Raw genomic sequence first — 25651 nt, forward strand, 5'->3', positions numbered from 1 at the left:
TTTTTGTGTGTATTAGTGCGATTTCAGAGTTAGAATATGTAAGTAGGGGTGGGTGGGTGGGGTGTTTGTAGTTTATGTTTTGTGGGTTGTATGGTGTGCGTGTTGTGTGGTGTATATGTTCTGTATGTTCAGGGTTTTTTGTTTTCGTGCTTGTGGGTTTCGGGATTTTTCTTGGTTCGACTTTATAATTTCGAGTTACTGACTTTCAAGCATTCAGTACTTCGATATTATGAAGGGGAACCATATATATATATATATATATATATATATATATATATAGTGGCCCGACATCTGGGCATAAAAGCGGTGTCTGAACGTTCCGTCCTCAGAGCTGAATGCCCCAGTAGGAATGCCAGCCCAAGGAAGACAAATGAAAAGAAGTTAACAGCATATCCAGAAGAGGAAAAGGTCCAGGGGTAGAAGGGAGGGACTGAACGTTGCAACAGTGAAGAGAAGGATTTTACACAACTATACTAGTTCCTTCGCGTTTATATCACACTATCGAAAGATGAAAATAGCGAACGCTATTTCATCAAACCTAAAATATCTAAACCACATAATATCGAACATTTAGAACAGCAAATTTTTTCCCCAAGGAAAAAAATTGTTTTTCCAAAACACAAACACAACACAAGCACACCTAAAAAACATCAATCCACACACATACACTTAAAATCCTACAACTAACCCTACACTAATCTGTACATACACTATCTATCCACTTACCTTAACCCAAACCCTAACCCTAAGGTCAAGTCACTATCGCATACTCACCTAACCCACTCCCTAACCCTAACTCACTTAACCCGCCCCTAACCTAACTCACCTAACCTGCACCCTAACCCTAACGTCACACAATCACACTTACCTGAACTCGACCCGTAACTTTCCACCACAGTGCTGAAAATAGCGAGCTGGAACACCGAATTCTTTCCTAGGGAAAGAATTCAGTTGAAAGCGATTCTATTCGGCTTATTTTCAGAATTAAAAGCAGTCGATATTAGAACATTCGAAGTTTTAAAACTTCAATGTTCTGACATAGACCCGTTCCTTCTACTATACTGTTGCAGTATTCTTAACATAAGGAAGAGTGCTAAAGTTCAGGAAGAAAGTGGGGAGGAGGAAAAACTTGTAGAGCTCTCAAGAAAACCATGGAAAATGGCCCTAGCAAAACCAGCTCTAGAAATTCCATCCAGCTTGTAATGCTTGGTGAAAGTATGCATGGACGTCAAGGTAGCTGCCTCAAGAATGGCGTTAGTGTCCAACCCTTTGTAAAAAGCACCAGAAGAAGACACACCTAGTAGAATGAGCCTTAACAGAGAAAAGAGTCGTCTTATCATGAAAAAAATAACAAAAATAAATAGCTTTAGAAATCCAAGATGAAACAGTCTGCTTGGAAACAGCCATTCCCAAAGACATTGGCTAAAAAGAAACAAAAAGCTGATTAGATTTCCTGATAGCCTTTGTTTTATCCAAATAAAATCTGAGCTGTCTATGCAGATTGTACAGAAGGGAAAAAGTAGATAAATGGATAGATAGGTTAAGTGACAACTCCTTCACCATCTTGGGCATAAAGAAAGGATTAGCATGCAAGGACACCCTGTCCTTATGAAAAAAAAAACAAAAAAGGAGGTCAAGCCAAAAGGGTTTGAAGCTCAGACACCTGTCTGGCTGAAATAAGGGCCAACAACAAAACAGTTCCAAGATCAATGTTGCAAGGAAACTGAAGCTGCAGGCTCAAAAGCAGCCACAATTTCTTCAAAACAAAATTACAATCCCAGGGAGGAGGAACTGGCTTCCTAGGAGGTCTGATATAAAGAACATCTTTAAAAAAATGTTTTGCCTCAAACCTAGAAGTTAAAGGAGGAGATAAAGGCAGACAAGCAGAAACAGCGGATAAGTGTGACTTGACATAGGAATAAACCAACCCCATCATTGAGCAATTCACACAAATAAGAAAGAATCAAAGGAGCATCCACCAAGAGTTGATCTTGGTTATGTGAAAGACATCTGATAGAAAACCTCTTCCATTTGGATATATAGGACTTCCTACTAGTGGGTTTCCTGACCTCCTGCAGAACCCTCAGCATGTCCTCATAAAAAAATGGTGTCTGCCAGTTATCAAAATCCTATCACCCACAGAGTCAGCTGAAGACTGAGCAGGTAGGGATGGATCAGAGATCCCTTGTCTTGTGTGAGTAGGTCCACCCTGTGAGGTAACTTGTGATGTTTGCCCTTGGCTAAATGCCAAAGAAGAGTGAACTAATGCTATATTGGCCAAAAGTGAGTCACCGGCAACATTTTGCATTTGTCCTGTTGAATCCTGAACAGGACGTTCGGAATGAGAGGAGGTGTGTGTGTGTGTGTGGGGGGGGGGGAATGCATATAGAAACATCCCCTTCCAAGAAAAAGAGAGGGAGTCCACCTTCCAAACCAGAGCACTTGAGACTTTGATACAAAATTGAGGAAGTCTGTTTAGAGGAGGAGGCAAAAAGATCTATTTGAGGAGTACCCCACTTGTGGACAAAGTCCAGAAACACATCTCTGTGAAGCATCCATTCATGGGATTCAGTCAGGAACCTGCTCAGAGTGTCTGCCACGTAGTTTTGACCTCAAGGAATATAAACTGACTGAAGAGTCACATGATATTCAACTGCAAGCTCCTATACCTTGACAGCAAACCGGCAGAGAAGATAAGATTTTGTCCTCTGCTGTTTGTTTGCATACCACAAGACTGCGGTGTTATCTGTAAACACTTTAGCAGGAGTACTCTCATCTCCTTGATGTTGATGTGCTCCTTTTGCTGAAGAGGAGACCAGATCCCCTGTACTCACTGTGCCAAAGGCTGCACCCCAACCTATCCCTGAAACATCTGTGAACAGTTCTTGCTATGGTGGAGGGATGGAAGGGAAGGCCTGGGTTCAAAGACAACTGCTGAATCTACCACTGAAGCCTCTTCTTTAGACAGGGAAGAAGAAGAACTGCAAATTCTAGGATGTGCATGTTACTGCCAGACTGATTTCAGGAACAGTGAAATTTTGTCATGTGGAGCTTGGCTAAAGGTAACATGGTATGATGGATGCCATAAATCCCAGAAGTCTCAAACATTCGCTGTGACAAAGGTCAGGCGAATAAAATTTTGAAAGAAGGCAATGAAAGTCAAGGCCTTTGGTAAAGGCAGGGATGCCAGCACAGGCACTGTCTGAATCATGCATCCTAGGAAGACATGGTTTTCAGAAGGTGTTAGACATGACTTTTTGAAGTTTATTGTGAACCCGACTTTGCAAAAAGAATAATGGGAAAATGAATATTTTGCAGTAAGACCTCTGGAGATGATGCACCTGAAACAGGAAATCATTCAGGTAAGGAAAATCTTGTATGCTTTGAAGCCGCAAAAAGCAATCACAGAAGCTAGGCATTTGGTGAATACTTTGGGCAGTAGAAAAGGGCAAACCAGAGAACTGAAAATGCCAAGAAGCAATGAAATGTAAACATTTCCTGCAAAGGGGATGAACAGGTTTGTGAAGGTAGACATTTTACATCCAAAGAGGCCAAGAGAAGCTTGACAAAGGAGTAAATGGAATAAAAGTATGTAGAGACAGCATGCAAAGAAAGGAAATCTTCAATGTTCCTAATCAAGAAGGCCAAGATCTGCCATTTCTGATACAGGGACTGGCTGAATGGCCCCCATCTGGAGTAACTGAGAAATTTGCTTGTGAGCCTCTTTTCTTTGTGGAGGAGGAACGTCTGGCATGCCTTTGAAAGGGGCAATGTATGGAAATAAACCTGTAACCGTGGTGAATGATATCCAACACCCATCTGTCTTGAGTAATTAAATCCCAATTTTCTTTGAAAAGAGACAGTCTTCCTCCCAAAGGAGCTGCCAGACGAGAATCTACTGGCAGCTGAAAAGGCAGGTCATTGGGTCTGTTTACGAAAGGACTGACCCCTGCCCTCACCAGAAGTCTGAGCAGGTGAACTCCTGTTCTAGGCCTAAAAGAACCTTGAGCTCTGCCCCTACCACGCCTAGACCTACCCCTAGACTGGGAATCATAAGCAGGATATGTCCACCCCTTAGCAGGCCAATTTCTACTAAACTTCGGTGGCTGCACCTGCAAAAAATCTTTAACAGTTTGCATAGACTTAGCTTTGTCCTCCATTTTCTTTAAAACTGCTTCCACAGGCGAACCAAACAACACATCAGACTGTAAAGGAGCATCCAAAATCCTTGTCTTAACATGCTCAGCTAAATTCTGATCCCTCAACCAGGCATGCCTGCGAAGAACAGAACTAGTGGCAGCCACCCTCGAGGAGGCCTGTACAGCATCAAAACCACATTGCAAAGAATGCTTACCCTAACACTAACCTGGCACAGTCTAACCTCCTCTTAATAGTGCGTTTGTTAAACCTAGCACAAGAGCGGCATCCAACAACGTCGTGCTCAGGCCCTAAACAAGGTATACACAAGGTATGGTAATCCCTATGAGGTATCTGTTTCCCACAAGAAATACAGTTATTCACTTTTTCTGACATCCGTTAAATACTGAGGCAAGAAAAACCAAAATGTTCTAGCGGGTACTTAGCCAACTCTGATTCGGTCTGAAACTCCGGTTTCGAAATATTTCAGAACGCCAACCTGCACTCGCAAAACTGCTTCTGCATCGGACCATGCGGCAAAAGACTGAGGATATGACGCCGGTCATGCATTAGTACCCTGGCGCACTGGCGTCAGTCTAATGCGCCCTGACCGACGTCAGCCATATACTCTGGTATTCGGGCCGACTGGACAGCGGACTACCCAATAGTAAGGACTGCAGCAATGTGGAACGAAGAACATCGCAAAATTCACAACACCGAAAAAACCGCACACACTATACCCACACATACACCACAACACCCACATCACAACATAAACAAACAAAACTACACACATACACAACTCATACACACATAAACAGGGGGTAAGCCCCCCTGCACCCCCCACCCCACCCCCTACTTATATATACTAACTCCGAGATCGCATACACACAAAACAAAAGCCAACTCACACACGCACATTCTCCAACCCCTCACACACGCATCAAACACATCAGCACACTCACACACACTCTAACTCCCACTCAAAACCCTTAGAAAACACTTACCTGACATAACACCTATATCCACACACGGCACCGCGCACCATCAAAACACAATCCCGGACATTACGCAGCGTAAGGTCATAACCGCGAATTCGACATATATTCGAGTTCGCGATTATGACCTTTCGCTATTTTTAACATTCGGCTTTACAGTCTCGAGATACTGAAATTCGACATTTCAGTAATTCGAGGTTATAAAGTGTTTCCGTGTGTGTGTGTGTGTGTGTGTGTGTGTGTGTGTGTGTGTGTGTGTGTGTGTGTGTGTGTGTGTGTATATATATATATATATATATATATATATATAGTTCCCCTTTACAATCCCGAATTACTGAGTAACTTGAGACTGTAAAGTCAAAAATGCAGAAGCGCGAATTCAAATATCTCGAATTCGTGCTTATGCATGTCAGCTACGGGACAGGAAGTGTGTGAGTTGGGATGTTTTACGGAAGTGAAGGTAAGTGAGTGCATATGTGTGTTTTGTAAGTTGTGCATGTGGGTTAGGGTAGGGAGGTGGGAGTATGAGTGTGAGTGTTGGATGTATGTGTATGTGTGTGTGTGTGTGCGGGCGTGCGACGCAGTTTAAAATGTCTGCGTGGTGGTTTTTTTTTTTTGTGTGTATTAGTGCGATTTCAGAGTTAGAATATGTAAGTGGGGGTGGGTGGGTGGGGTGTTTGTAGTTTATGTTTTGTGGGTTGTATGGTGTGCGTGTTGTGTGGTGTATATGTTCTGTATGTTCAGGGTTTTTTGTTTTCATGCTTGTGGGTTTCGGGATTTTTCTTGGTTCGACTTTATAATTTGAGTTACTGACTTTCAAGCATTCAGTACTTCGATATTATGAAGGGGAACCATATATATATATATATATATATATATATATATATATATATATATATATAGTGGCCCGACATTTGGGCATAAAAGCGGTGTCTGAACGTTCCGTCCTCAGAGCTGAATGCCCCAGTAGGAATGCCAGCCCAAGGAAGACAAATGAAAAGAAGTTAACAGCATATCCAGAAGAGGAAAAGGTCCAGGGGTAGAAGGGAGGGACTGAACGTTGCAACAGTGAAGAGAAGGATTTTACACAACTATACTAGTTCCTTCGCGTTTATATCACACTATCGAAAGATGAAAATAGCGAACGCTATTTCATCAAACCTAAAATATCTAAACCACATAATATCGAACATTTAGAACAGCAAATTTTTTCCCAAGGAAAAAAATTGTTTTTCCAAAACACAAACACAACACAAGCACACCTAAAAAACATCAATCCACACACATACACTTAAAATCCTACAACTAACCCTACACTAATCTGTACATACACTATCTATCCACTTACCTTAACCCAAACCCTAACCCTAAGGTCCGTCACTATCGCATACTCACCTAACCCACTCCCTAACCCTAACTCACTTAACCCGCCCCTAACCCTAACTCACCTAACCTGCACCCTAACCCTAACGTCCACACAATCGCACACTTACCTGAACTCGACCCGTAACTTTCCACCACAGTGCTGAAAATAGCGAAGCTGCAGAACACCGAATTCTTTCCTAGGGAAAGAATTCAGTTGAGCGGTTCTGCGGCTTCGCTATTTTCAGAATTCGCTAAAAACGGGTCGATATTAGAACATTCGAAGTTTTAAAACTTCAATGTTCTGACATAGACCCGTTCCTTCTACTATACTGTTGCAGTATTCTTAACATAAGGAAGAGTGCTAAAGTTCAGGAAGAAAGTGGGGAGGAGGAAAAACTTGTAGAGCTCTCAAGAAAACCATGGAAAATGGCCCTAGCAAAACCAGCTCTAGAAATTCCATCCAGCTTGTAATGCTTGGTGAAAGTATGCATGGACGTCAAGGTAGCTGCCACAAGAATGGCGTTAGTGTCCAACCCTTTGTAAACAGCACCAGAAGAAGACACACCTAGTAGAATGAGCCTTAACAGAGAAAAGAGTCGTCTTATCATGAAAAAAATAACAAAAATAAATAGCTTTAGAAATCCAAGATGAAACAGTCTGCTTGGAAACAGCCATTCCCAAAGACATTGGCTAAAAAGAAACAAAAAGCTGATTAGATTTCCTGATAGCCTTTGTTTTATCCAAATAAAATCTGAGCTGTCTATGCAGATTGTACAGAAGGGAAAAAGTAGATAAATGGATAGATAGGTTAAGTGACAACTCCTTCACCATCTTGGGCATAAAGAAAGGATTAGCATGCAAGGACACCCTGTCCTTATGAAAAAAAAAAACAAAAAAGGAGGTCAAGCCAAAAGGGTTTGAAGCCCAGACACCTGTCTGGCTGAAATAAGGGCCAACAACAAAACAGTTCCAAGATCAATGTTGCAAGGAAACTGAAGCTGCAGGCTCAAAAGCAGCCACAATTTCTTCAAAACAAAATTACAATCCCAGGGAGGAGGAACTGGCTTCCTAGGAGGTCTGATATAAAGAACATCTTTAAAAAAATGTTTTGCCTCAAACCTAGAAGTTAAAGGAGGAGATAAAGGCAGACAAGCAGAAACAGCGGATAAGTGTGACTTGACATAGGAATAAACCAACCCCATCATTGAGCAATTCACACAAATAAGAAAGAATCAAAGGAGCATCCACCAAGAGTTGATCTTGGTTATGTGAAAGACATCTGATAGAAAACCTCTTCCATTTGGATATATAGGACTTCCTACTAGTGGGTTTCCTGACCTCCTGCAGAACCCTCAGCATGTCCTCATAAAAAAATGGTGTCTGCCAGTTATCAAAATCCTATCACCCACAGAGTCAGCTGAAGACTGAGCAGGTAGGGATGGATCAGAGATCCCTTGTCTTGTGTGAGTAGGTCCACCCTGTGAGGTAACTTGTGATGTTTGCCCTTGGCTAAATGCCAAAGAAGAGTGAACTAATGCTATATTGGCCAAAAGTGAGTCACCGGCAACATTTTGCATTTGTCCTGTTGAATCCTGAACAGGACGTTCGGAATGAGAGGAGGTGTGTGTGTGTGTGTGTGTGTGTGGGGGGGGGGGGGGATGCATATAGAAACATCCCCTTCCAAGAAAAAGAGAGGGAGTCCACCTTCCAAACCAGAGCACTTGAGACTTTGATACAAAATTGAGGAAGTCTGTTTAGAGGAGGAGGCAAAAAGATCTATTTGAGGAGTACCCCACTTGTGGACAAAGTCCAGAAACACATCTCTGTGAAGCATCCATTCATGGGATTCAGTCAGGAACCTGCTCAGAGTGTCTGCCACGTAGTTTTGACCTCAAGGAATATAAACTGACTGAAGAGTCACATGATATTCAACTGCAAGCTCCTATACCTCGACAGCAAACCGGCAGAGAAGATAAGATTTTGTCCTCTGCTGTTTGTCTGCATACCACAAGACTGCGGTGTTATCTGTAAACACTTTAGCAGGAGTACTCTCATCTCCTTGATGTTGATGTGCTCCTTTTGCTGAAGAGGAGACCAGATCCCCTGTACTCACTGTGCCAAAGGCTGCACCCCAACCTATCCCTGAAACATCTGTGAACAGTTCTTGCGATGGAAGAGGGGATGGAAGGGAAGGCCTGGGTTCAAAGACAACTGCTGAATCTACCACTGAAGCCTCTTCTTTAGACAGGGAAGAAGAAGAACTGCAAATTCTAGGGGATGTGCATGTTACTGCCAGACTGATTTCAGGAACCAGTGAAATTTTGTCATGTGGAGCTTGGCTAAAGGTAACATGGTATGATGGATGCCATAAATCCCAGAAGTCTCAGAAACATTCTGGCTGTGACAAAGGTCAGACGAATAAAATTTTGAAAGAAGGCAATGAAAGTCAAGGCCTTTGGTAAAGGCAGGGATGCCAGCACAGGCACTGTCTGAATCATGCATCCTAGGAAGACATGGTTTTCAGAAGGTGTTAGACATGACTTTTTGAAGTTTATTGTGAACCCCAGACTTTGCAAAAAGAATAATGGGAAAAATGAATATTTTGCAGTAAGACCTCTGGAGATGATGCCTGAAACAGGAAATCGTTCAGGTAAGGAAAATCTTGTATGCTTTGAAGCCTGCAAAAAGCAATCACAGAAGCTAGGCATTTGGTGAATACCCTTGGGGCAGTAGAAAAGGGCAAACCAGAGAACTGAAAATGCCAAGAAGCAATAGAGAAATGTAAACATTTCCTGCAAAGGGGATGAACAGGTTTGTGAAGGTAGACATTCTTTACATCCAAAGAGGCCATGAAAGCTTGACAAAGGAGTAAATGGAACAAAGTATGTAGAGACAGCATGCAAAAGAAAGGAAATCTTTAGGAAAATGTTTAGATGAGACAAATCCAGAATGGGTCTCTAAGGACTCTCTTTTCTGGGAACCAAAAACATTATATAATAAAATCCTTTCTCCCTTTATCCTGTGGAACCTGCTGAATAGCTCCCTGATGTAACAATTCTTGAAGTACCTCTGATAACAAATATAATTCCTCCCAAGGCGGCTGAGGAATGCCCGTGAAAAGAAGAAGGGATTTCCAAACCATGAAATATCCTTTTTGAATTACTGAAAGAACCTATGAATCCTGGGTAATGGTTGACAAAACTGGGAGAGAGAGAGAGAGAGGAATGATGCTGAGATAAGAGCAACAGATACTTCCTTTTGTGCAGAAGAAGAAGAGTACAGTTGTGTACACTTACCATAAATGTAGATGTTAGAGTGTATTCGCTGTTGCAGTCATTACATTTGGGTAATCTGCTGGCAGGTTGCCCTCAGTCGGCCTGAATTCCAAAGTCTTGGGTCCTGCGTCAGTTGCTGTCTCTTCTTCCATGCCGTCAGGTCGTTAGGGGTATAAAACAGGCAGCCGACTCCATTTTCTTTAGTTTTTCTTGCCCCAGATGTCAGGTGCCCCCCCCCGATGGAGAGCAAAAAAAATATACAGAAACTATATATACATGCAACAACATAACCTTTACCTTCATCTAAAAGCAAATACACCACAAAGGCTGTAGAATATAGTGAAGGAAAGAGAGGCTCCAGAATAAAAAGGGGGATGGTGGGCGGGTAACCTGGACTGCAACAGTGAATACACTCGAACATCTACATTTATGGTAAGTGTACACAACTGTACTATGACTTCGTGTTTCACTGTTGCAGTCATTACATTTGGGTAGCATCCCAAAGCTATGGATGGGAGGCTGGAGCTAAACAGCATTAGGGGCTGCTACAAGGCCCTGCAGAACTGCAGTGGCAAAGCCCGTCCTGGACTTAGAGAAGAGAGGCAAATGATAATGCTTTGTAAAAGTATGAACTGAACTCCAAGTAGCAGCTTCTAGAATGTCTTTGGTTGGTACCCCTCTGAGAAAAGCTGCTGATGTAGCTGCAGCCGTGGTGGAATGAGACCGAATGCCCTTGGGCACCGGTTTACCATGATGTAAGTAGCAGAAAAGAATGCAGTGGCTTATCCACTTTGAAATAGTCTGCTTTGAAATAGCCTTTCCCTCTGATCCTGCAGCAAATGCCACCAGTAGCTTCTCAGATTTTCTTTGAGCTTTAGTCCTGCTCAAATAAAATCTTAGTTGTCTGTGTACGTCCAAGGAATGCAGAATCCACTCCCCCTTGTTCTGCGGATTTGGATAAAAAGTTGGCAGATGAATAGTTTGGTTAAGAGCCACATTGGAAACCACCTTAGGCATAAAGGAAGGATTCGTCCTGAGGGACACCCTGTCTGGGTAAAATATGATAAAAGGCTCCACAGCCATGAGGGCCTGTAGCTCTGAAACCCTTCTTGCTGAAGTAATTGCCAGGAGCAAAGCTGTTTTCCATGGTAAAAACTTTATATCTGCAGTAGCAGCTGGTTCAAATGGGGGCAGGGTGAGCTTTTCCAACACAAAATTGAGGTCCCATGCAGGAATTGGTGATTTTCTGGGAGGCCTTAAATTTTTGGCCCCTTTAAGATACAGTTTTAGCAAAGGGTGAGAAAAGATCGAGGACTCTGTAGTGTAATGAGCCGAGATGGCAGATGCATGGATTTTTATTGATGAAAAAGATAGGCCTTGGTTAAGCATCTCAGTCAAGTATTGTAAAATCTGACGAATATTTGGCTCTGCTGTGTCAGTTCCTTGTGCTTTGTTCCAAGCACAGAATCTCATCCATTTATCAGCATAGGATTTTCTAGTACCGGGCCTCCTGGCTACCAAAATGGCATCCATTACAGATTTACTGAGAGGTGTTGTTTGAATAACTACATGATCAGCCATGCTGCCACGTTCAGTGTTTGGAGCTGATTGTGCAGGATTTGATTGTTTTACTGAGACAGTAAGTGAGGTATTTGAGGCAAGTTCCAAACTGGAACTGAGACATATTCCTTAGGATTGGATACCAGTGTTGGCGGGGCCAGTCCGGGGCAATTAGTATCATTTTTGTTTTTTCTTGTCTGACCTTTAGTAGGACCTTGGGAAGAAGAGGCAGAGGAGGAAAGGCGTAAACTGATAGGTTTTTCAACTGAAGGATAGGGCATACACTTTCCATTCTTATCTGTGATAAGTCCTTGTGCAGAATTTGTCCAGTTGATAATTCCGAGGAGTGGCAAAAAGGTCTATGTCTGGGCTCCCTCATTTCTTTGTTATCATGCTGAAGGCTTGTGGATCCAATTTCCACTCGTGAGGGTCCATAAGGTTTCTGCTTAAGTTGTCTGTCAGGGTATTTTGTTTTCCTGGCAGGAATTGAGCTTGAAGATGTACTCGGTAAGTCAAGTCTGTGTCCCACAATGCCATGGCTAATCTGCAAAGGGGGTATGAGTGTATGCCCCCCTGCTTGTTTATGTACCACATAACCGTGGTGTTGTCCGTCTTTATCAGTAGTTGCCCTGGATGAAGTAAGTCCTTGAAGGCTGTCAGGGCATTTTGAACTGCTAACATCTCTTTTTGGTTGATATGCAGATGCATTTGTTTTGGGGTCCATATGCCCTGAATGCATCTTCCCGCCATGTGGGCCCCCCATGCATAGTCCAATGCGTCTGTAGTTAAGGTTTGGTTGGCAGGGGGTAGAGTGAAGTATTGTTCCATGTTTTGGTGACATGCCTCTGCCCACCAAAGAAATTCCTGTATAGGGCAGGGAATGAGAGGAATCATTGTTTCCAGACTGTGACCATGTTGACTCCGTAAACTTTTTAGGTACCACTGTAGTTTCCTCATATGCAGTCTTGCATATGGAATCAGTAGAATGTAGGATGCCATGAACCCCAAACCTGCAGAATTTGTCTTGCAGATAACTGGGTTTTTGTTGCCATCTGTTTGAAGTAAATAGTCAAGTTGCCTTTGTTTGTCTGGTGTGAGGAAAGCCATCTGGGCAGTTGTATTTAAGCTTGCACCCAGGAATGTTATCTTTTGTGAGGGTACCAGTTGTGATTTATTTTCATTTATTGTGTACCCTAGGCATGTTAGGAGACTTTTCACAAACGCCAGATGCTGATGAAGAATGTCCTTGTTTTCTGCCTGAATGAGACAGTCGTCCAAGTAAGGGTAGATTTGTATACCTCTTTGTCTGCAAAATGCAATTACTGGTGCCAGGCACTTTGTAAAGACCCTGGGTGTAGTAGATAAGCCAAAGGGCAGTGCAAAGAATTGGTAATGCATAAAGTCAGCCTTGAAACGGAGGTATCGTCTGCACGATTCCCTTATTGGGATATGCAGGTATGCCTCTTTTAAGTCTAAAGTCACTAGCCAAGTGTTCTTGCCCAGCATGGGCAGAAGCTGCTGCAAAGTTAGCATTTTGAATTTTGGAATGTCCAGGAACGTGTTCAAAATTGATAAATCCAGTATTGGGTGCCAGGCCTCATCTTTTCTGGGTACCAAAAACAGTCTTGAGTAAAACCCTTGTCCTTTTTCCTTTTCTGGCACTGGCTGAATAGCCCCCATATCCATGAGAGACGTAACTTGTTTCTGTGCCTCTGCCCATTGATTTTTTGGCAGATCTGGCCAACCATTTGGAATTGGCAGAGTGTGGAAGTGGAATCTGTATCCATGAGATACTAAGTTTAACACCCACTTGTCCTGGGTTATTAACTGCCAATTTTGAGCATAAAGTGCTAATTTTCCCCCTAAGGGTGCTGCCAAAAGATAAGTGCTTGGTGATGAAAGAGGGAAGTCATTGAGACTGTTTACTGTAGTGTTGCGCTTTATTTCCTCCAGATTTGGAGGTAGAAGTACCCCATTGTTTTGACCTGTAAGAATCCTGTGGCTGGTATCTAGAACCTTTAGGGCACCTGGATATGCCCCGTGGAGCTCTGTCGGACACAGGAAAGGTCCAGTTATTTGTAGGACAGTGTCTACTGAACCTTGGTGGCGGCACTTGTAAGAAGTCTTTTACAGTTTGCATAGACTTAGCTTTGTCTTCCATTTTCTTTAAAACCTCTTCTGCCTTAATACCAAACAGAGTATCATGCTGTAAAGGAGCATCTAGCAATTTAGCTTTAACATGATCAGGCAAATTTTGCTCTTTTAGCCAGGCATGCCTTCTAATCACAGATCCAGTAACTGCGGCCCTGCAGGAGGCCTCTAAGGAATCAAAACCACATTGCAAAGTACGTTTTCCAACTTGTTCTGCTGCATGCAATAATTCCTGTAATTCTTTATTTTCTGCACATTCAGAAATCAACATAATTTTCTGTTTCAGTAATCCCATAACATGCTGTTGATACCTGAGCATATGAAACTGGCAGTTTAAGGCCCTAATTGCCAAGGTTGCAGATGTATAAACTTTCTTTCCTCATCTATCCAGTGCCTTGGAATCTCTATCAGAGGGGGTAGGATTTTTTGCTGTTGAGGACTTTATACCTTTTGGACCCTGTGAAATAGTTTCAGGGTCAGCAGCAAGGTTTTTAAATAAAAATTTGTGAGAGTCAGGAACCCTGTAATATCTGTCTGGCTTGCTTGGAGCCGGAGGTAAGGAGTCTGGAGTCAAGCCTGACTCCGAAAACACATCATCCACAATGTCTAAAATAGGAGGTATGGCTAAAGGCCTGTGCTGAGGGAGAAGAAGGAAATACCCAAGCCTCTTTTTTGATACTGAGAAATCTTGACTCTCCCAGTGAAAGTGCTCCCTCAAAGTATGCAAGGTTTCTCCAAAGGAATAATCTTCAGGTGGAGATGCAGATGGGATAGATTCCTCTGCATCAGAATCCTCATAGGGTGGTATAGAAAATTCCTGATCAGAAGAGGAATCAGAAGAAATAGAAACCTGATCTGAAGATTCATAATCAGTGTCTTGCCTAGGCCTCTTATCAGGAGGGGGTTGGGAACCCTGATCAAGGTAATTAAGTCTTCAGCCATTTTGATCATCTGCTTTTTGGGCATAGAGGCCTGAGCATGTGGCTCATGCGTCAGTTTTTAGCTTTAGAAGTTGCTTTTGTCTTTGATTTTGAAGCTGGCGTCGGTTTTATATAAAAATTCTGAGGCCTGAAGACACCCTCAGAAGCCGGTGCCTGCTCAGCAGCTCCGGACCCATCCGAGGGAAGAGACATCCTTTGAGAATCTCGCGGTGTGTCGGACTCCACATGGGTCTCGGTAGAGGCCTGCGACTCGAAAGTAGCGGGTATCAGAGGCTGCGAAAGCGCCTCACTGAGTACCGGTGAACCGGCGACTGGCTTAGGAGAAGCTTCGGCAGTTTTGGACCTCGGCGGTCTGTCTCTGTCCTTTTCTTTGCGTTTTATGTGAACTCCGGTAGTCGGATTGCTATCCGACGACATTTCAGGATAGTTAAATCTGTTTCCAAAATATTTTGAGGCAAAGATATACTGACGCTTAATAGTGAGTTGGTTCAATCTAGCACAAAACCGACAGCTAGGCACGTTATGATCAGGGCCTAGGCAAGGAATACAGTACAAATGGAAGTCCTTATGAGGTATTTGCTTCCCACAAGTAATGCAATTATTTTTTACTGACATCGGAATGGAGCAAGAAAAAGTTTCCCCAATGGGGTACTTAGCTTTAGTGAAGACTTCGGTTCTGAAACTCGAATTCGAAAAATTTCAGGAGTCTGCCCACCGGCACTTGCGAACTGCTTCTGCTTCGGGCACCGCACGGCAAGAAAGACTAAAGAAAATGGCGTCTGCTGCCTGTTTTATACCCCTGACGTCATGGAAGAAGAGACAGCAACCGACGCAGGACCCAAGACTTTGGAATTCAGGCCGACTGAGGGCAACCTGCCAGCAGATTACCCAAATGTAATGACTGCAATAGTGAAACACGAAGAACATCCTGAGTAGTCTTAGATGGAGGTGGCCTCCACCCACTTTTCTTACTTTTAGGAGGAGGATGAGACTGTCTCCGAACAAAAGCTGGCTTGGGAAGGGTAATCCTTTTGAAACTTGGGCAGAGGTGACACTGTAACCCCTTGCCTTTCTCCTGCAAAGACTTGAACAGATCAGCAGCAGCAGCACCAAAACAAGCCACTGTTGTCTAGAGAAGCATCCATCAACTTAGCTTTAATGTTATCTGGCAGTGTCTGAAGTCTTAGCCTGGAATACCTCCTCAATACAGATCCTGAAGCAGCAGACCTAGACGATGCTTCTGCTGCATTACAGCTGCACTTAATGGAATGGTGAATCACCTGAGAAGAAGCCCATAACAAAGACAAGGCAGAATGTTTCATATTCTGGCAGATCAGAAATAGCTTAAGAAGCCTGGGACAGGAGTGCCAAAACATATCTAGTCGTATGAGTTTGGTAATTAACAGTATGAAAGGTATGAGTGGCAGAAGTATAGACCTTCTTTCATAGTCTTGCCATTGTCCTGCTTTCCTTTTCAGAGGGATGTTTAGTGGTTGGCAGCAATTTAGAAGGCTTATCTGAAGCTGCAAAGACCACCGAAGAGTTAGTAGATGGACACTTCTACAGATATTTGCAATCATCATGCACTTTGTAGAAATGGTCAGGCTTCTTAAAAGCAGGGGGCTGAGAATCAGGAGCCTGAGATGCTGAGGAAAAGGCATCCAGTAAAGCAGGTAAAACTGGAGGGACAGCAGATGGCGAAGGAGACTCCATTTGTAGGAGCTCATAATATCTCTTTTGCACGTCTGAAACTTGGAAGCAATCCCATTTGAAGTACTTCCTCATCTTAGCAATCGTATCCCCAAGGTAATCTCCTCAATAGTAGATTCTGGACCAGTAGATTCCTCTTCAGGAGAAGAATATTTCAAAGGTGATGGGATTTCAGTGGAAAAGGCCAAGGATTCCTCATCTGAGGAAACCTCTTCATCAGAAGAGTCCTGCTCCCTTGGCCTCTTGTGAGGGGAAGATGTCCAAAGGTGAGCAGGAACAGACACCCCCAAAGTAGGCTTAAGAGCCATAAGGGCATTAAATAAGCCCTGGGTTAAATTCTGCCACTCACCGAGAGTCTTTGTGAGAAGAAATATGCTTTGTTTTTTGCTTTTTCTTTAACTGCACGTCAGCCTTATGAAAAGTAAAAGGACCCGACATTCGGCCTACACTATTAATGTCACTGAAACTTCCTCCCTCACCAGAATTAGAGTAACCCCCCAAAAAAATACCAAAGGGACCCATTGCAGAGGATGCCCCCCACTAAATTCAGATTATAAAAATATTTGCTTTTTGCACTAGGAACAGATCTCGACTCCCTGAAGGTCTTACGTATCTGGCAAAATTTGGTCTACATCACTTTAAATTAAAGCTACACAAAATACTGCAAAATGCATACTTTCAGTAACTGTCCACATGACTAACATAAGACTTATGCAAGTATATCAGTAAGATAAAAATATATTTCTTACTTGAGTTTCCAGAACTAGTTGATCTATCCGCTTCTGCTGATTGTCAATGACCTGGAAATAAAAGACAATTAAGGGACAATTCAATATTTAATGTATGCAAAATACCACCATAAGAACTACACAGATCCAATTTCACTGCAATGTCATTGAGTTTGAAGAATTAATCAACATAAGAAGAAAGTAAATAAGGAACCTGTCAAACAGCATTGCAACACCATCTCCACCCCTTCAAAATTCAGTGCGTTCTTCTACCTGCTGCGAAAATCAGGCCACGCCAAAGCATAACAACTGCACTCATAACACTCAATAATATATGAGAAGTTGTATGACATCACTTTTTTCTATATCATCATCATAATCATCCTGTATCATTTTAGGGGAAACAGTTCACTCTTATTAACATCCTACAGGACACCACATCTTCCTTTATACACACTTCATTATTTTAAGTCATGGGACAGCTGTACCACCAGAAATATCAATGATGCTGACTCTGCATGTTCTGAATGAAAGGTAACTGACAGCCTCAATAAGATAATGTACAAATAAGGAGTTCCTTAATCCTGACTGCATCCATAACTTTAGGTGCATACAGCAGCATTGCATGTTTAAAAAACTTCCACTAAATCAAGTGTATGGATTTATCAGCAGTAACTACCACCCACTCAAGCCTCATGTGTCCAACCACATGCAACAACTAGAAAGCCGACAGATACCTTTCTAAAAGGCTTCAAGGCCTACACAACATGTCATACATGGCCCAATTCAAAACCCTGTCACTATACTCAGTTATCTTGGTGACATGCGTCTGGCATATCAGGCATCCTCTGACCCATTACTGATGGATTTACTGTACATCAGCAAGTCAAGTGGTTTCGAAATACTCAGTCTAGAATTGAAACCTTTTCTGCAACATCAACAGAATGGTTTGGAGGGACGAGTATTATCTCAGAGAAAATACCACTGCTGTGGAACAGACTCCCCCCATCCACATAAAACAAAGTTCATCCCTGTCCATTATCAGCACAACTTAGATCTATGGATGGGAAACAGATCATTTACTCTGGGACTGACCCCTGTACTACTAACGGACAGAGGCAGCTCCTTAATGTTTTATCCCATGCAAGGGTTCCTCAATTATTTATGGTATGAGCCCAGTTATTCTCATTATGGGAACACATAATTACCAACCATGGGAGGGTAAGGTTAATCTATAACCAAATGAGATAGGTTATTTTGAGCACAAAATGAGATATTGTCTGGGCTTAAAATGACCCACAAGGGCAGCTTGTCTAGTATTTACCAATAAACCTATAAGCCTAAACACGCTGAAGAGAATGTTGCCCTGGGGCAGAGTTGCAAAAATAAATCATCAATAAATAATGAAGCAAAGAGGACAGTTTATAAATTTAGCAGCAATACTGAAATGCTACAATTAATTCATCTGATACTGGGTTTTAAAAAGCGATAATGCCTTGAGTAGCACACCTGTTTCAAGGGTATTACTTGGTAGACAAGCCATTCAAAGATTCATAAATAAAATTTACAAGGCAGAGTCAAACCAATGGACCATAACTGCTTCTCACTTGGCACCTCCTGGAGAGCAAAACAAGTCAGGCTCAGGAACGATTTGTGGGCCCCTATCCAATCATCACGGATCTGATTTAAAGAAAAGGGAATCACTCTTATTTGTAATAGGGGATTATTATAGAGATGGGGGAGTGCCCAAGTAATAAATCTGCTCCTCCAGTGTGCTTTATTCAAGACTTCAACTGGGAGCATTTTTGCAGCCATTTGTTATGTGGGATGCAGAACAGATGGGGTCCCAGTACTGAGCCATGACCAGCACTAACAATCACCTTTTTGTCTTCTAAGGTGGCATGTGCTCCTTCAAATACACAAGTTCTGCCTGTCAGCCAGTGTGCTATTCATCTTACATAACATGGTTAAACCTTTAACCTTAGTTACACAATTCCAGCAAGGGGAACAGTGTCAAAGGCCTTGACCAGATACAGCGACACTGTACAAAATGCATGGCTGCTATCTTCAGTTCCAGTGATTTTCTTGAAGTTGACTAAATTAAGTAGGCATGATCTCCCTTCGTCTAAACCATAGTGACGTGTGTCAAAAGCAATACTTAAATATTGGCATTTATTAAATACCTGTAGCATTACTTCTGAAACACCTGAAATACTTACTTGATTGAGTTTCTAAATGCCATTTCTGTTTTCTCTGTAGTGTATTGTAATGAAGTTATTTTATTTTTACTGAGATATAATCAAAAGGCAAAGAGGAAGTGCTGATTAACAAACTGACAGTACTACACAAAATGCATATAATTTTAAGAAACGCTCAAACTCAGAAATTTAAAGTTGCAAATATACTTAAAGGAAAATTAAGTAATTTAAATATACTGGTCAATTGAATTTGTACAATAAATAAATATTAGCATGGTCACAACTACTAATGTGGTCTGTATAAGAAATGAAGCATACAAATTAATAATAATAATGCTCCCATTGGTATGTGCCTGACCAAGGATATTCAGAAAATAGATCAACCTCAGAGGTTCCTTACAAAAGAAACAAACCCGCCTTATGCAGAGTGCCCTAAAACCTTTTCCTCTACTCAATCTCCTATAGATTGCTTTGGGCTGGCTTACAAGGCGTCTGGAAACCCACATTTATGGATCTCCTGCATATTCATAAGTCAAACCATACCAGAAATACAAGGTCTACGGACCTAAATTTTGTCTGTGATTTAAACAGAACATGCTATAGAGAGAGACGCGTGTCCCAGAGACTGCTCCTCCTACAGAACATGGTTCCCATCCATATGAAGTGGAGTTCATCGATTACTCAATTTAAGTGCCACCTAGGCCAGTGGATGGTGAACAGGAAAGTTACACCAGGCTTGGCACCCATGTCCCTTATGGACAGAATATGCTTATAAATGCCTGGCCCTCAATGTTCTATTTGGACACAAGACATCATTATTCTTTTGGGAAAACTTGGCTAGGCTTAGAAAGCCCCCAGGTCATTAGCCTTGTAAAAATCTATGAATCTATGATTAATACAATAAGACAGCAAATCACTATTTTACAGGGGGGACTGTACTCCCCAAAACTCCCCATCCTTCAAACCCCAAAATATAAAATTATGCTGCCTTGGAATAACAATAGTACTTGTTTTTGTTGGAAAATCAAGTATTCCCTCTACTACTAACACTGCATGACCTAAGTTATTAGAAACTGTAAGTAACAGTGTGAACCTGCAGTCTCCCACTGAAAAACACTGGGGGTCAGGACACAAGCAAAAGAACCCCACAACAATTAGAATTATGCTTACATTATATAGCAAGTTGATTTAGAATTCCTATTTTTGAAATATTTCCATTATATTTGATAAAACTGAGGGTAATGCTACTCAATGCTAGAAGTCTAAATCTCAAAATGCACTCACTCGAGGCACTCCTTAAAATGGAGAACATCGATATCGGTGCAGTGACTGAGACCTGGTTCAAGGCTCCAGAGGGCACCCCTGCACTACCAGGCTATAACTCATACCACACTTTTCGGCCATGCAACCTGGACCAAAACACCAAAGGCAGAGGTATGTCCATATTCATTAAGGATATCCACACCTCCAGGCTAATTGCTCAGCATAATGCATCGGAGAGGTGTACCCATATTCATAAAGATATCCACACCTCCAGGCTAATTGCTCAGCATAATGCATCCGAGGTTATCCAAGTGCAACTAACTCTGGGCAAAACTGCAATCCAAATTGTAGCTTGCTACAGATCCCCCACTATGCCCCAGGATTCCCACTCCTCTTTTCTTGATGTACTGGAAAATATTAGGGTTCAACCAAACACCCTAATAATGGGCGACTTCAACTACCCCACCATTAACTGGGAAAACTACTTGTGTACCAACTCCTTAGCTGAACGCTTTCTGAAATTCATAAACTCCAATGCCCTGGATCAACTTATCCACACCCCCACCAGGGGCAACAATATCCTAGACCTAAGTCATTACCAACATGAGTGACCAGTGTTCCATGCCTGAAGTCAACTCCTTGTTGGTCCGATCCGACCATAAGCTAATCACTCTTGATATCCACATCCCGCTCCCACCCCCTCATTAAGGAAACTACAGTAAAAAATTTCTCTAAAGCCAACTTCATGCTTCTTAAGACAGAAGTGGTGAACTTCATGACACCCATGCAGATGGACAATACAGTTACGACTGCTGAATCTTACACAAATGCACACTTTAAGCACTTACACGAGTGCATGGATCATGCTATCCCAAACAGAACCAAGCTGCTATCCTCCAAAAAAAGGAAGCCAATCTGGTGGTCCCCAGCCATAAACAAACGGTACAACAGAAGGAAGAAACTGTTGCAAAAGAGAGTAAAATCCCATGAGTGGAGGAGCTCCCTGGTCAGCCTCAGTAAGAAGCTGAGATACCTTATAAGATCCTCCAAAGCTAGCTACGAAAACAAAATAGTCAAGAATTCTAAGGACAGCCACAAAGCATTCTATAGCTATGTCAAGAATCTCAATGGCAACACCCAGATCTGCTCTGAGTTACAGCACAACAGCACGAAAATTACAGAACCAACTGATATTGCCAACATCCTGGCAGATAGGTTCACTTTACCCCCCCCCCCCCAAGCCCTAAAGGGCCCATATCTATACAGGAAGAATGCAGAGTCCCTGTAATCACAACTACTCAGGTAAAAGCTGCACTCTCTAAAGCCAAAAACACAGCATCCATGGGACCGGACAACATCCCAGGCTGCGCTTTACACGAACTTCAGAATGAACTGGCTTCCCACTTAAGCACCATGTTCAATAATAGCCTCGCATCAGGCTTTGTGCCCACTGAATGGCACACAGTAACAGTTATCCCACTCCACAAAGGGGGAGCCACCATTGATCCTGGGAACTATTGACCTATTAGCCTGACGAGCCTGGTCTGCAAGGCCATGGAACGTATCATTATGGAACTCATTAACAAAGACATTGGTAACCTCCAAACTCTGGATCCCACCCAGTTCGGGTTTGTGAAAGGCAGATCATGCCTCCTGAACCTGATCGACTTCTTTGAGGCAGTCACCAAAGCCGTAGATGAGGGTAAGGTGGTTCACACAGCCTATCTTGACCTCGCCATGGCTTTCGACACCGTCCCCCATTCTGGAATTATAGCTAAACTCACTAAACTAGGTATAAATCCCTACATCACAAGATGGGTTGCCAAATAGCTCACTGACAGAAACCACACTGTAAAAGTTGCAGACTCCAAATCTGACATCAAAGTAGTGACAAGTGGAGTACCACAGGGTTCTGTCCTGGGTCCTCTCCTGTTTGGTATCTACTTCTCTGAAGTACAGGCTAGCACAGAAGGCCTCTGGCTAACGAAGTTCGCAGATGACTGCAAACTAGGAGCCATAGTCAAGACCCAAATGATGTGGACATCCTACAGAAGGGCCTCGCTAAGACAGATGCCTGGTGTCAGAGCCATGGCCTCAAGCTCACTGCCAAAAAGTGCAGTGCCATCCCCTTTGGTAGAAACTCTGTACCCACGAACTACCACATAGGCAGCAATCTACTTAACACAGAATGTGTGATAACAGACCCTGGGACCCAGGTGGACAGTAGTCTCTCCTTTGATAGTCACATTGCCACAGTAGTCAGGAAGTCCTTCTACATGGCACACCTCATCATAAAAAGGGTTGTCATCCAGGAAAAAAGAGGTCATTGTTCCTTTCTACTCGACACTCATTAGACCCATTATAGAGTAGAACGCCCCTTTTGGAATGTACCTCATAAGACATCTGCAGCAGCTGGAAAGGCCACGGAAGTACCTCACAAAGAGGATTAGTGGCCTCAAACAAATGCCCTACACTGACCGTCTCAAAAACTACAGCTTTACTCCGTAGCATATCGCCTACTCCGTGGTGATCTCTGCCTAACATATAAAGCTATGTCAAACCCAGAGCTGTGGGACATGCTACACCTAAAGAAATCTTAATCCCTCTGAGCTACACGCTCTAGGGACCTAAACCTTGTCACCACAATAAACAGGACATAATGGAGGGATACATTCCTGTCCCAGAGACTTCCCATACACTGGAACAGGCTACCCATCTATGTCAAGCAAAGTTCTTCATTAGCACTCTTCAAGAAAAATCTTGATGAGTGGATGGGAAATAGGAAATACACCCCGGGGATCACTTCTGTGTCTCTGCTCGACAGTGGCACAGGAAAATAACTTTCTTGGGTGGCGTAAGCCAGGGAACCTTGTTGGCTAGGCTTACGTAGGCCCTTGGGCCGATAGCCTTGTACCTACCTATGAAGCTATAAATATGATTTAATAACATCTGACTTGCTTTACATGGAAGCAGTGTTCTCATACAAATCCAACTGGAAAACATATATTTCCTTTACTTTTTCTCTTTTTCAGGTCTTGTATCACTTTCTGTAAAGAAGTGCTGAAAAGCAAACCCTTATTCACTGGGGCATCCTTGATATGACTCAATGTTTTCAAGGAACTGTTGGTTCCTTGGCCGTGCATACCTTCTACCCCACTTTACCTGCCATTTCTGCCAGCTTTGGTATTTTATTTCTGAGAGACATATCAAAAATACCACAATAAAACTAGCTCCAAACCTTATGTATGCATAAACTACGAAAACCACAAATAAAAAAACACAACAAAAATACTCTGCTCTCTAAAATTCATAAATATAGTTTGTCCCAGGTTGGCAGACAATTGTCCTAAAGCCCAGTGCACCAAGTGTAAATCCCCTCACCAAACTTACCTAGAAGCCTGCTTTCATTACTGTTTTGCATGGATGTTCAGAGCTGTTGTACATTAGACCTTTTAGAAGCAAAGAAAGCCATGACAACAGCATAAAATATGATTTGTTACGAGACCCTCTAAAGCCTTCTTTGGAGCAGGTGACTGAACTACACTCTGTAAACAATTGTGCATTCACATTCTTAAGTGATGAAATAACTGGAAGAAAGCAACTGAATTTGGCTCCAGAAGTGTTGGCAGCCTTACATGTTTTCTCTTTAGAGAAAAAAGATGTTTGGCTGCTGCTTAAAATGATCCTTTGCCTCCAAATGAATAAATGAAATAACCAGAAAATAAGCAGTCTTCTCCGTCAGAAACCAAATGAGGCAATATAGCAAGAATAAGTAAAGTCTCCACATCCTCTGTGCCTGAGAAGGGCGGAGTAAGAAGAAGGAGCCCTTCTTCCTACCTATGACAAGAAGATGGCAGAGAAACGGATGACTGTCCCCACTAATCTCTGGTTCCCAGAAAAATACTTGGTAATTCACCCAAGGAGAGTATTACAGAAAACCAGAGAGCACCCATAACCATCATCATGAAAGCAGAAGCCATGCACATGTGCCTTTTCCTGAAAAATCTAGGGGACCCGCAATTATTTATTTTTTCTATAGGTAAAGTTTTCTTTAGAAAAGTCTAGTAGTAGGAAAAGACAGGTGGCAACCACTAACTTCATATGCTCAAGGAAAGATTTCCAGCTCTCATCACTAAAGTTTTTGTTAAAAATAACTTAGGACAGCTTATTTTCTAACTAGCACAAGGCTCACAACTGTGTCCTGGTCCTCTGTAAAGCTGAAAAAGACAAAAGATGAAATTGTTTAGGAAAACCAAGGGCAACTAAGGAAGCACTTGGTTAATCTTTCTGAGAATGCAATTAGAAACTACTTAAAACCAAATAACAAGAATAGAACTGCTAAAATAAGCCTTGGAATAGATGGCAAGCACTGTCCAAACTGTGAGGCATATGAGGCAGCCAATGAACTCAAAAACAAAGCAGAATGACAAGTTATTTTCAGGCATCAGAAAATAACCAAAGCAAGGCAGGTGATAGACTTCTCTTTTCTAGCTGGGCTTCTACTGTCAGTCACTATCCAAAGGCCACCCAATACACGACCAAAGGCCACCCAATACACGACCTGAGACCATACCTCTCAAATGCAACAGATTATCAGGAATACCGATTTTGACAACAAATTTAGCTCTGTTCCTCTGAATTCCTCCTAAAACTGGTGACTTTTGGGGAAAAGGTTATGAATTAAAATTAATAAATAATGGCAATTAAGAGTTACAGACTTCTTTTACTTCAAAAAATGTATATTAACTTACATCCCCTTATTCTTTATTCTTTCAATGTCTCAAGTTAATAGTACTAAATATTTTAAGTGTCCCTGAATATGTCTTGATTTGTCCATTATTCTATCCAGATTTGTCCTAATTCAGCTGAGAGTTATGCTTTTGACCTTGTCTCGCTGAAAGAAATCAGGCTGGGGAGGGGAACTTGATGTTTGCCTTCAACTAATTCTATTTGTATTATGAATATCCTACAGGAATACACTTAGATGAACATCTAAACTTTAACAGAAAGTGTTAAATGTGTTATTAAAGTAAAATCAAGATATTTTCTTTAGTTGTGTCAGCAGTATACTACAAAATGCTCGGGACATCTAAAGGGACGGCAACCAGAACTGTTAAAGACATTCATATGGGAACTAGGCAGTGAAATAAAATTAGCAAATTATCACCATATAATACTAAATCACCTGTGTCATTTACTGACCTTATTTGCTCTTTCACTCTGTTCCTTAAGGCGCTCAGTGTCATGATGCAGCTGCTTCACATCCAACATAGGAAGACGAATGCCATCTTCTAAACACTTCTCCACCTTCTGCTTAAAGTGCAA

At 42.3% G+C, this 25651-nt stretch overlaps 1 protein-coding gene across 1 annotated transcript in view; it reads right to left on the minus strand.

Moving 5' to 3' along the window:
• CEP85L (centrosomal protein 85 like) overlaps nt 1-25651 on the minus strand; it is a 1265215-nt gene that overhangs the window by 300274 nt on the left and 939290 nt on the right. Inside the window, exons 10-11 of the mRNA XM_044074367.1 lie at nt 25529-25639; nt 16887-16937 (exon numbers count right to left, since the gene is read on the minus strand). Of these exons, the coding sequence (XP_043930302.1) occupies nt 16887-16937; nt 25529-25639 (162 nt within the window). The remainder of the gene's footprint in view (nt 1-16886; nt 16938-25528; nt 25640-25651) is intronic.

Source organism: Protopterus annectens, chromosome 1.part1 (genome assembly GCF_019279795.1).
Source record: "Protopterus annectens isolate FY-2018-M chromosome 1.part1, PAN1.0, whole genome shotgun sequence".
Taxonomy (NCBI): domain Eukaryota; kingdom Metazoa; phylum Chordata; order Ceratodontiformes; family Protopteridae; genus Protopterus; species Protopterus annectens.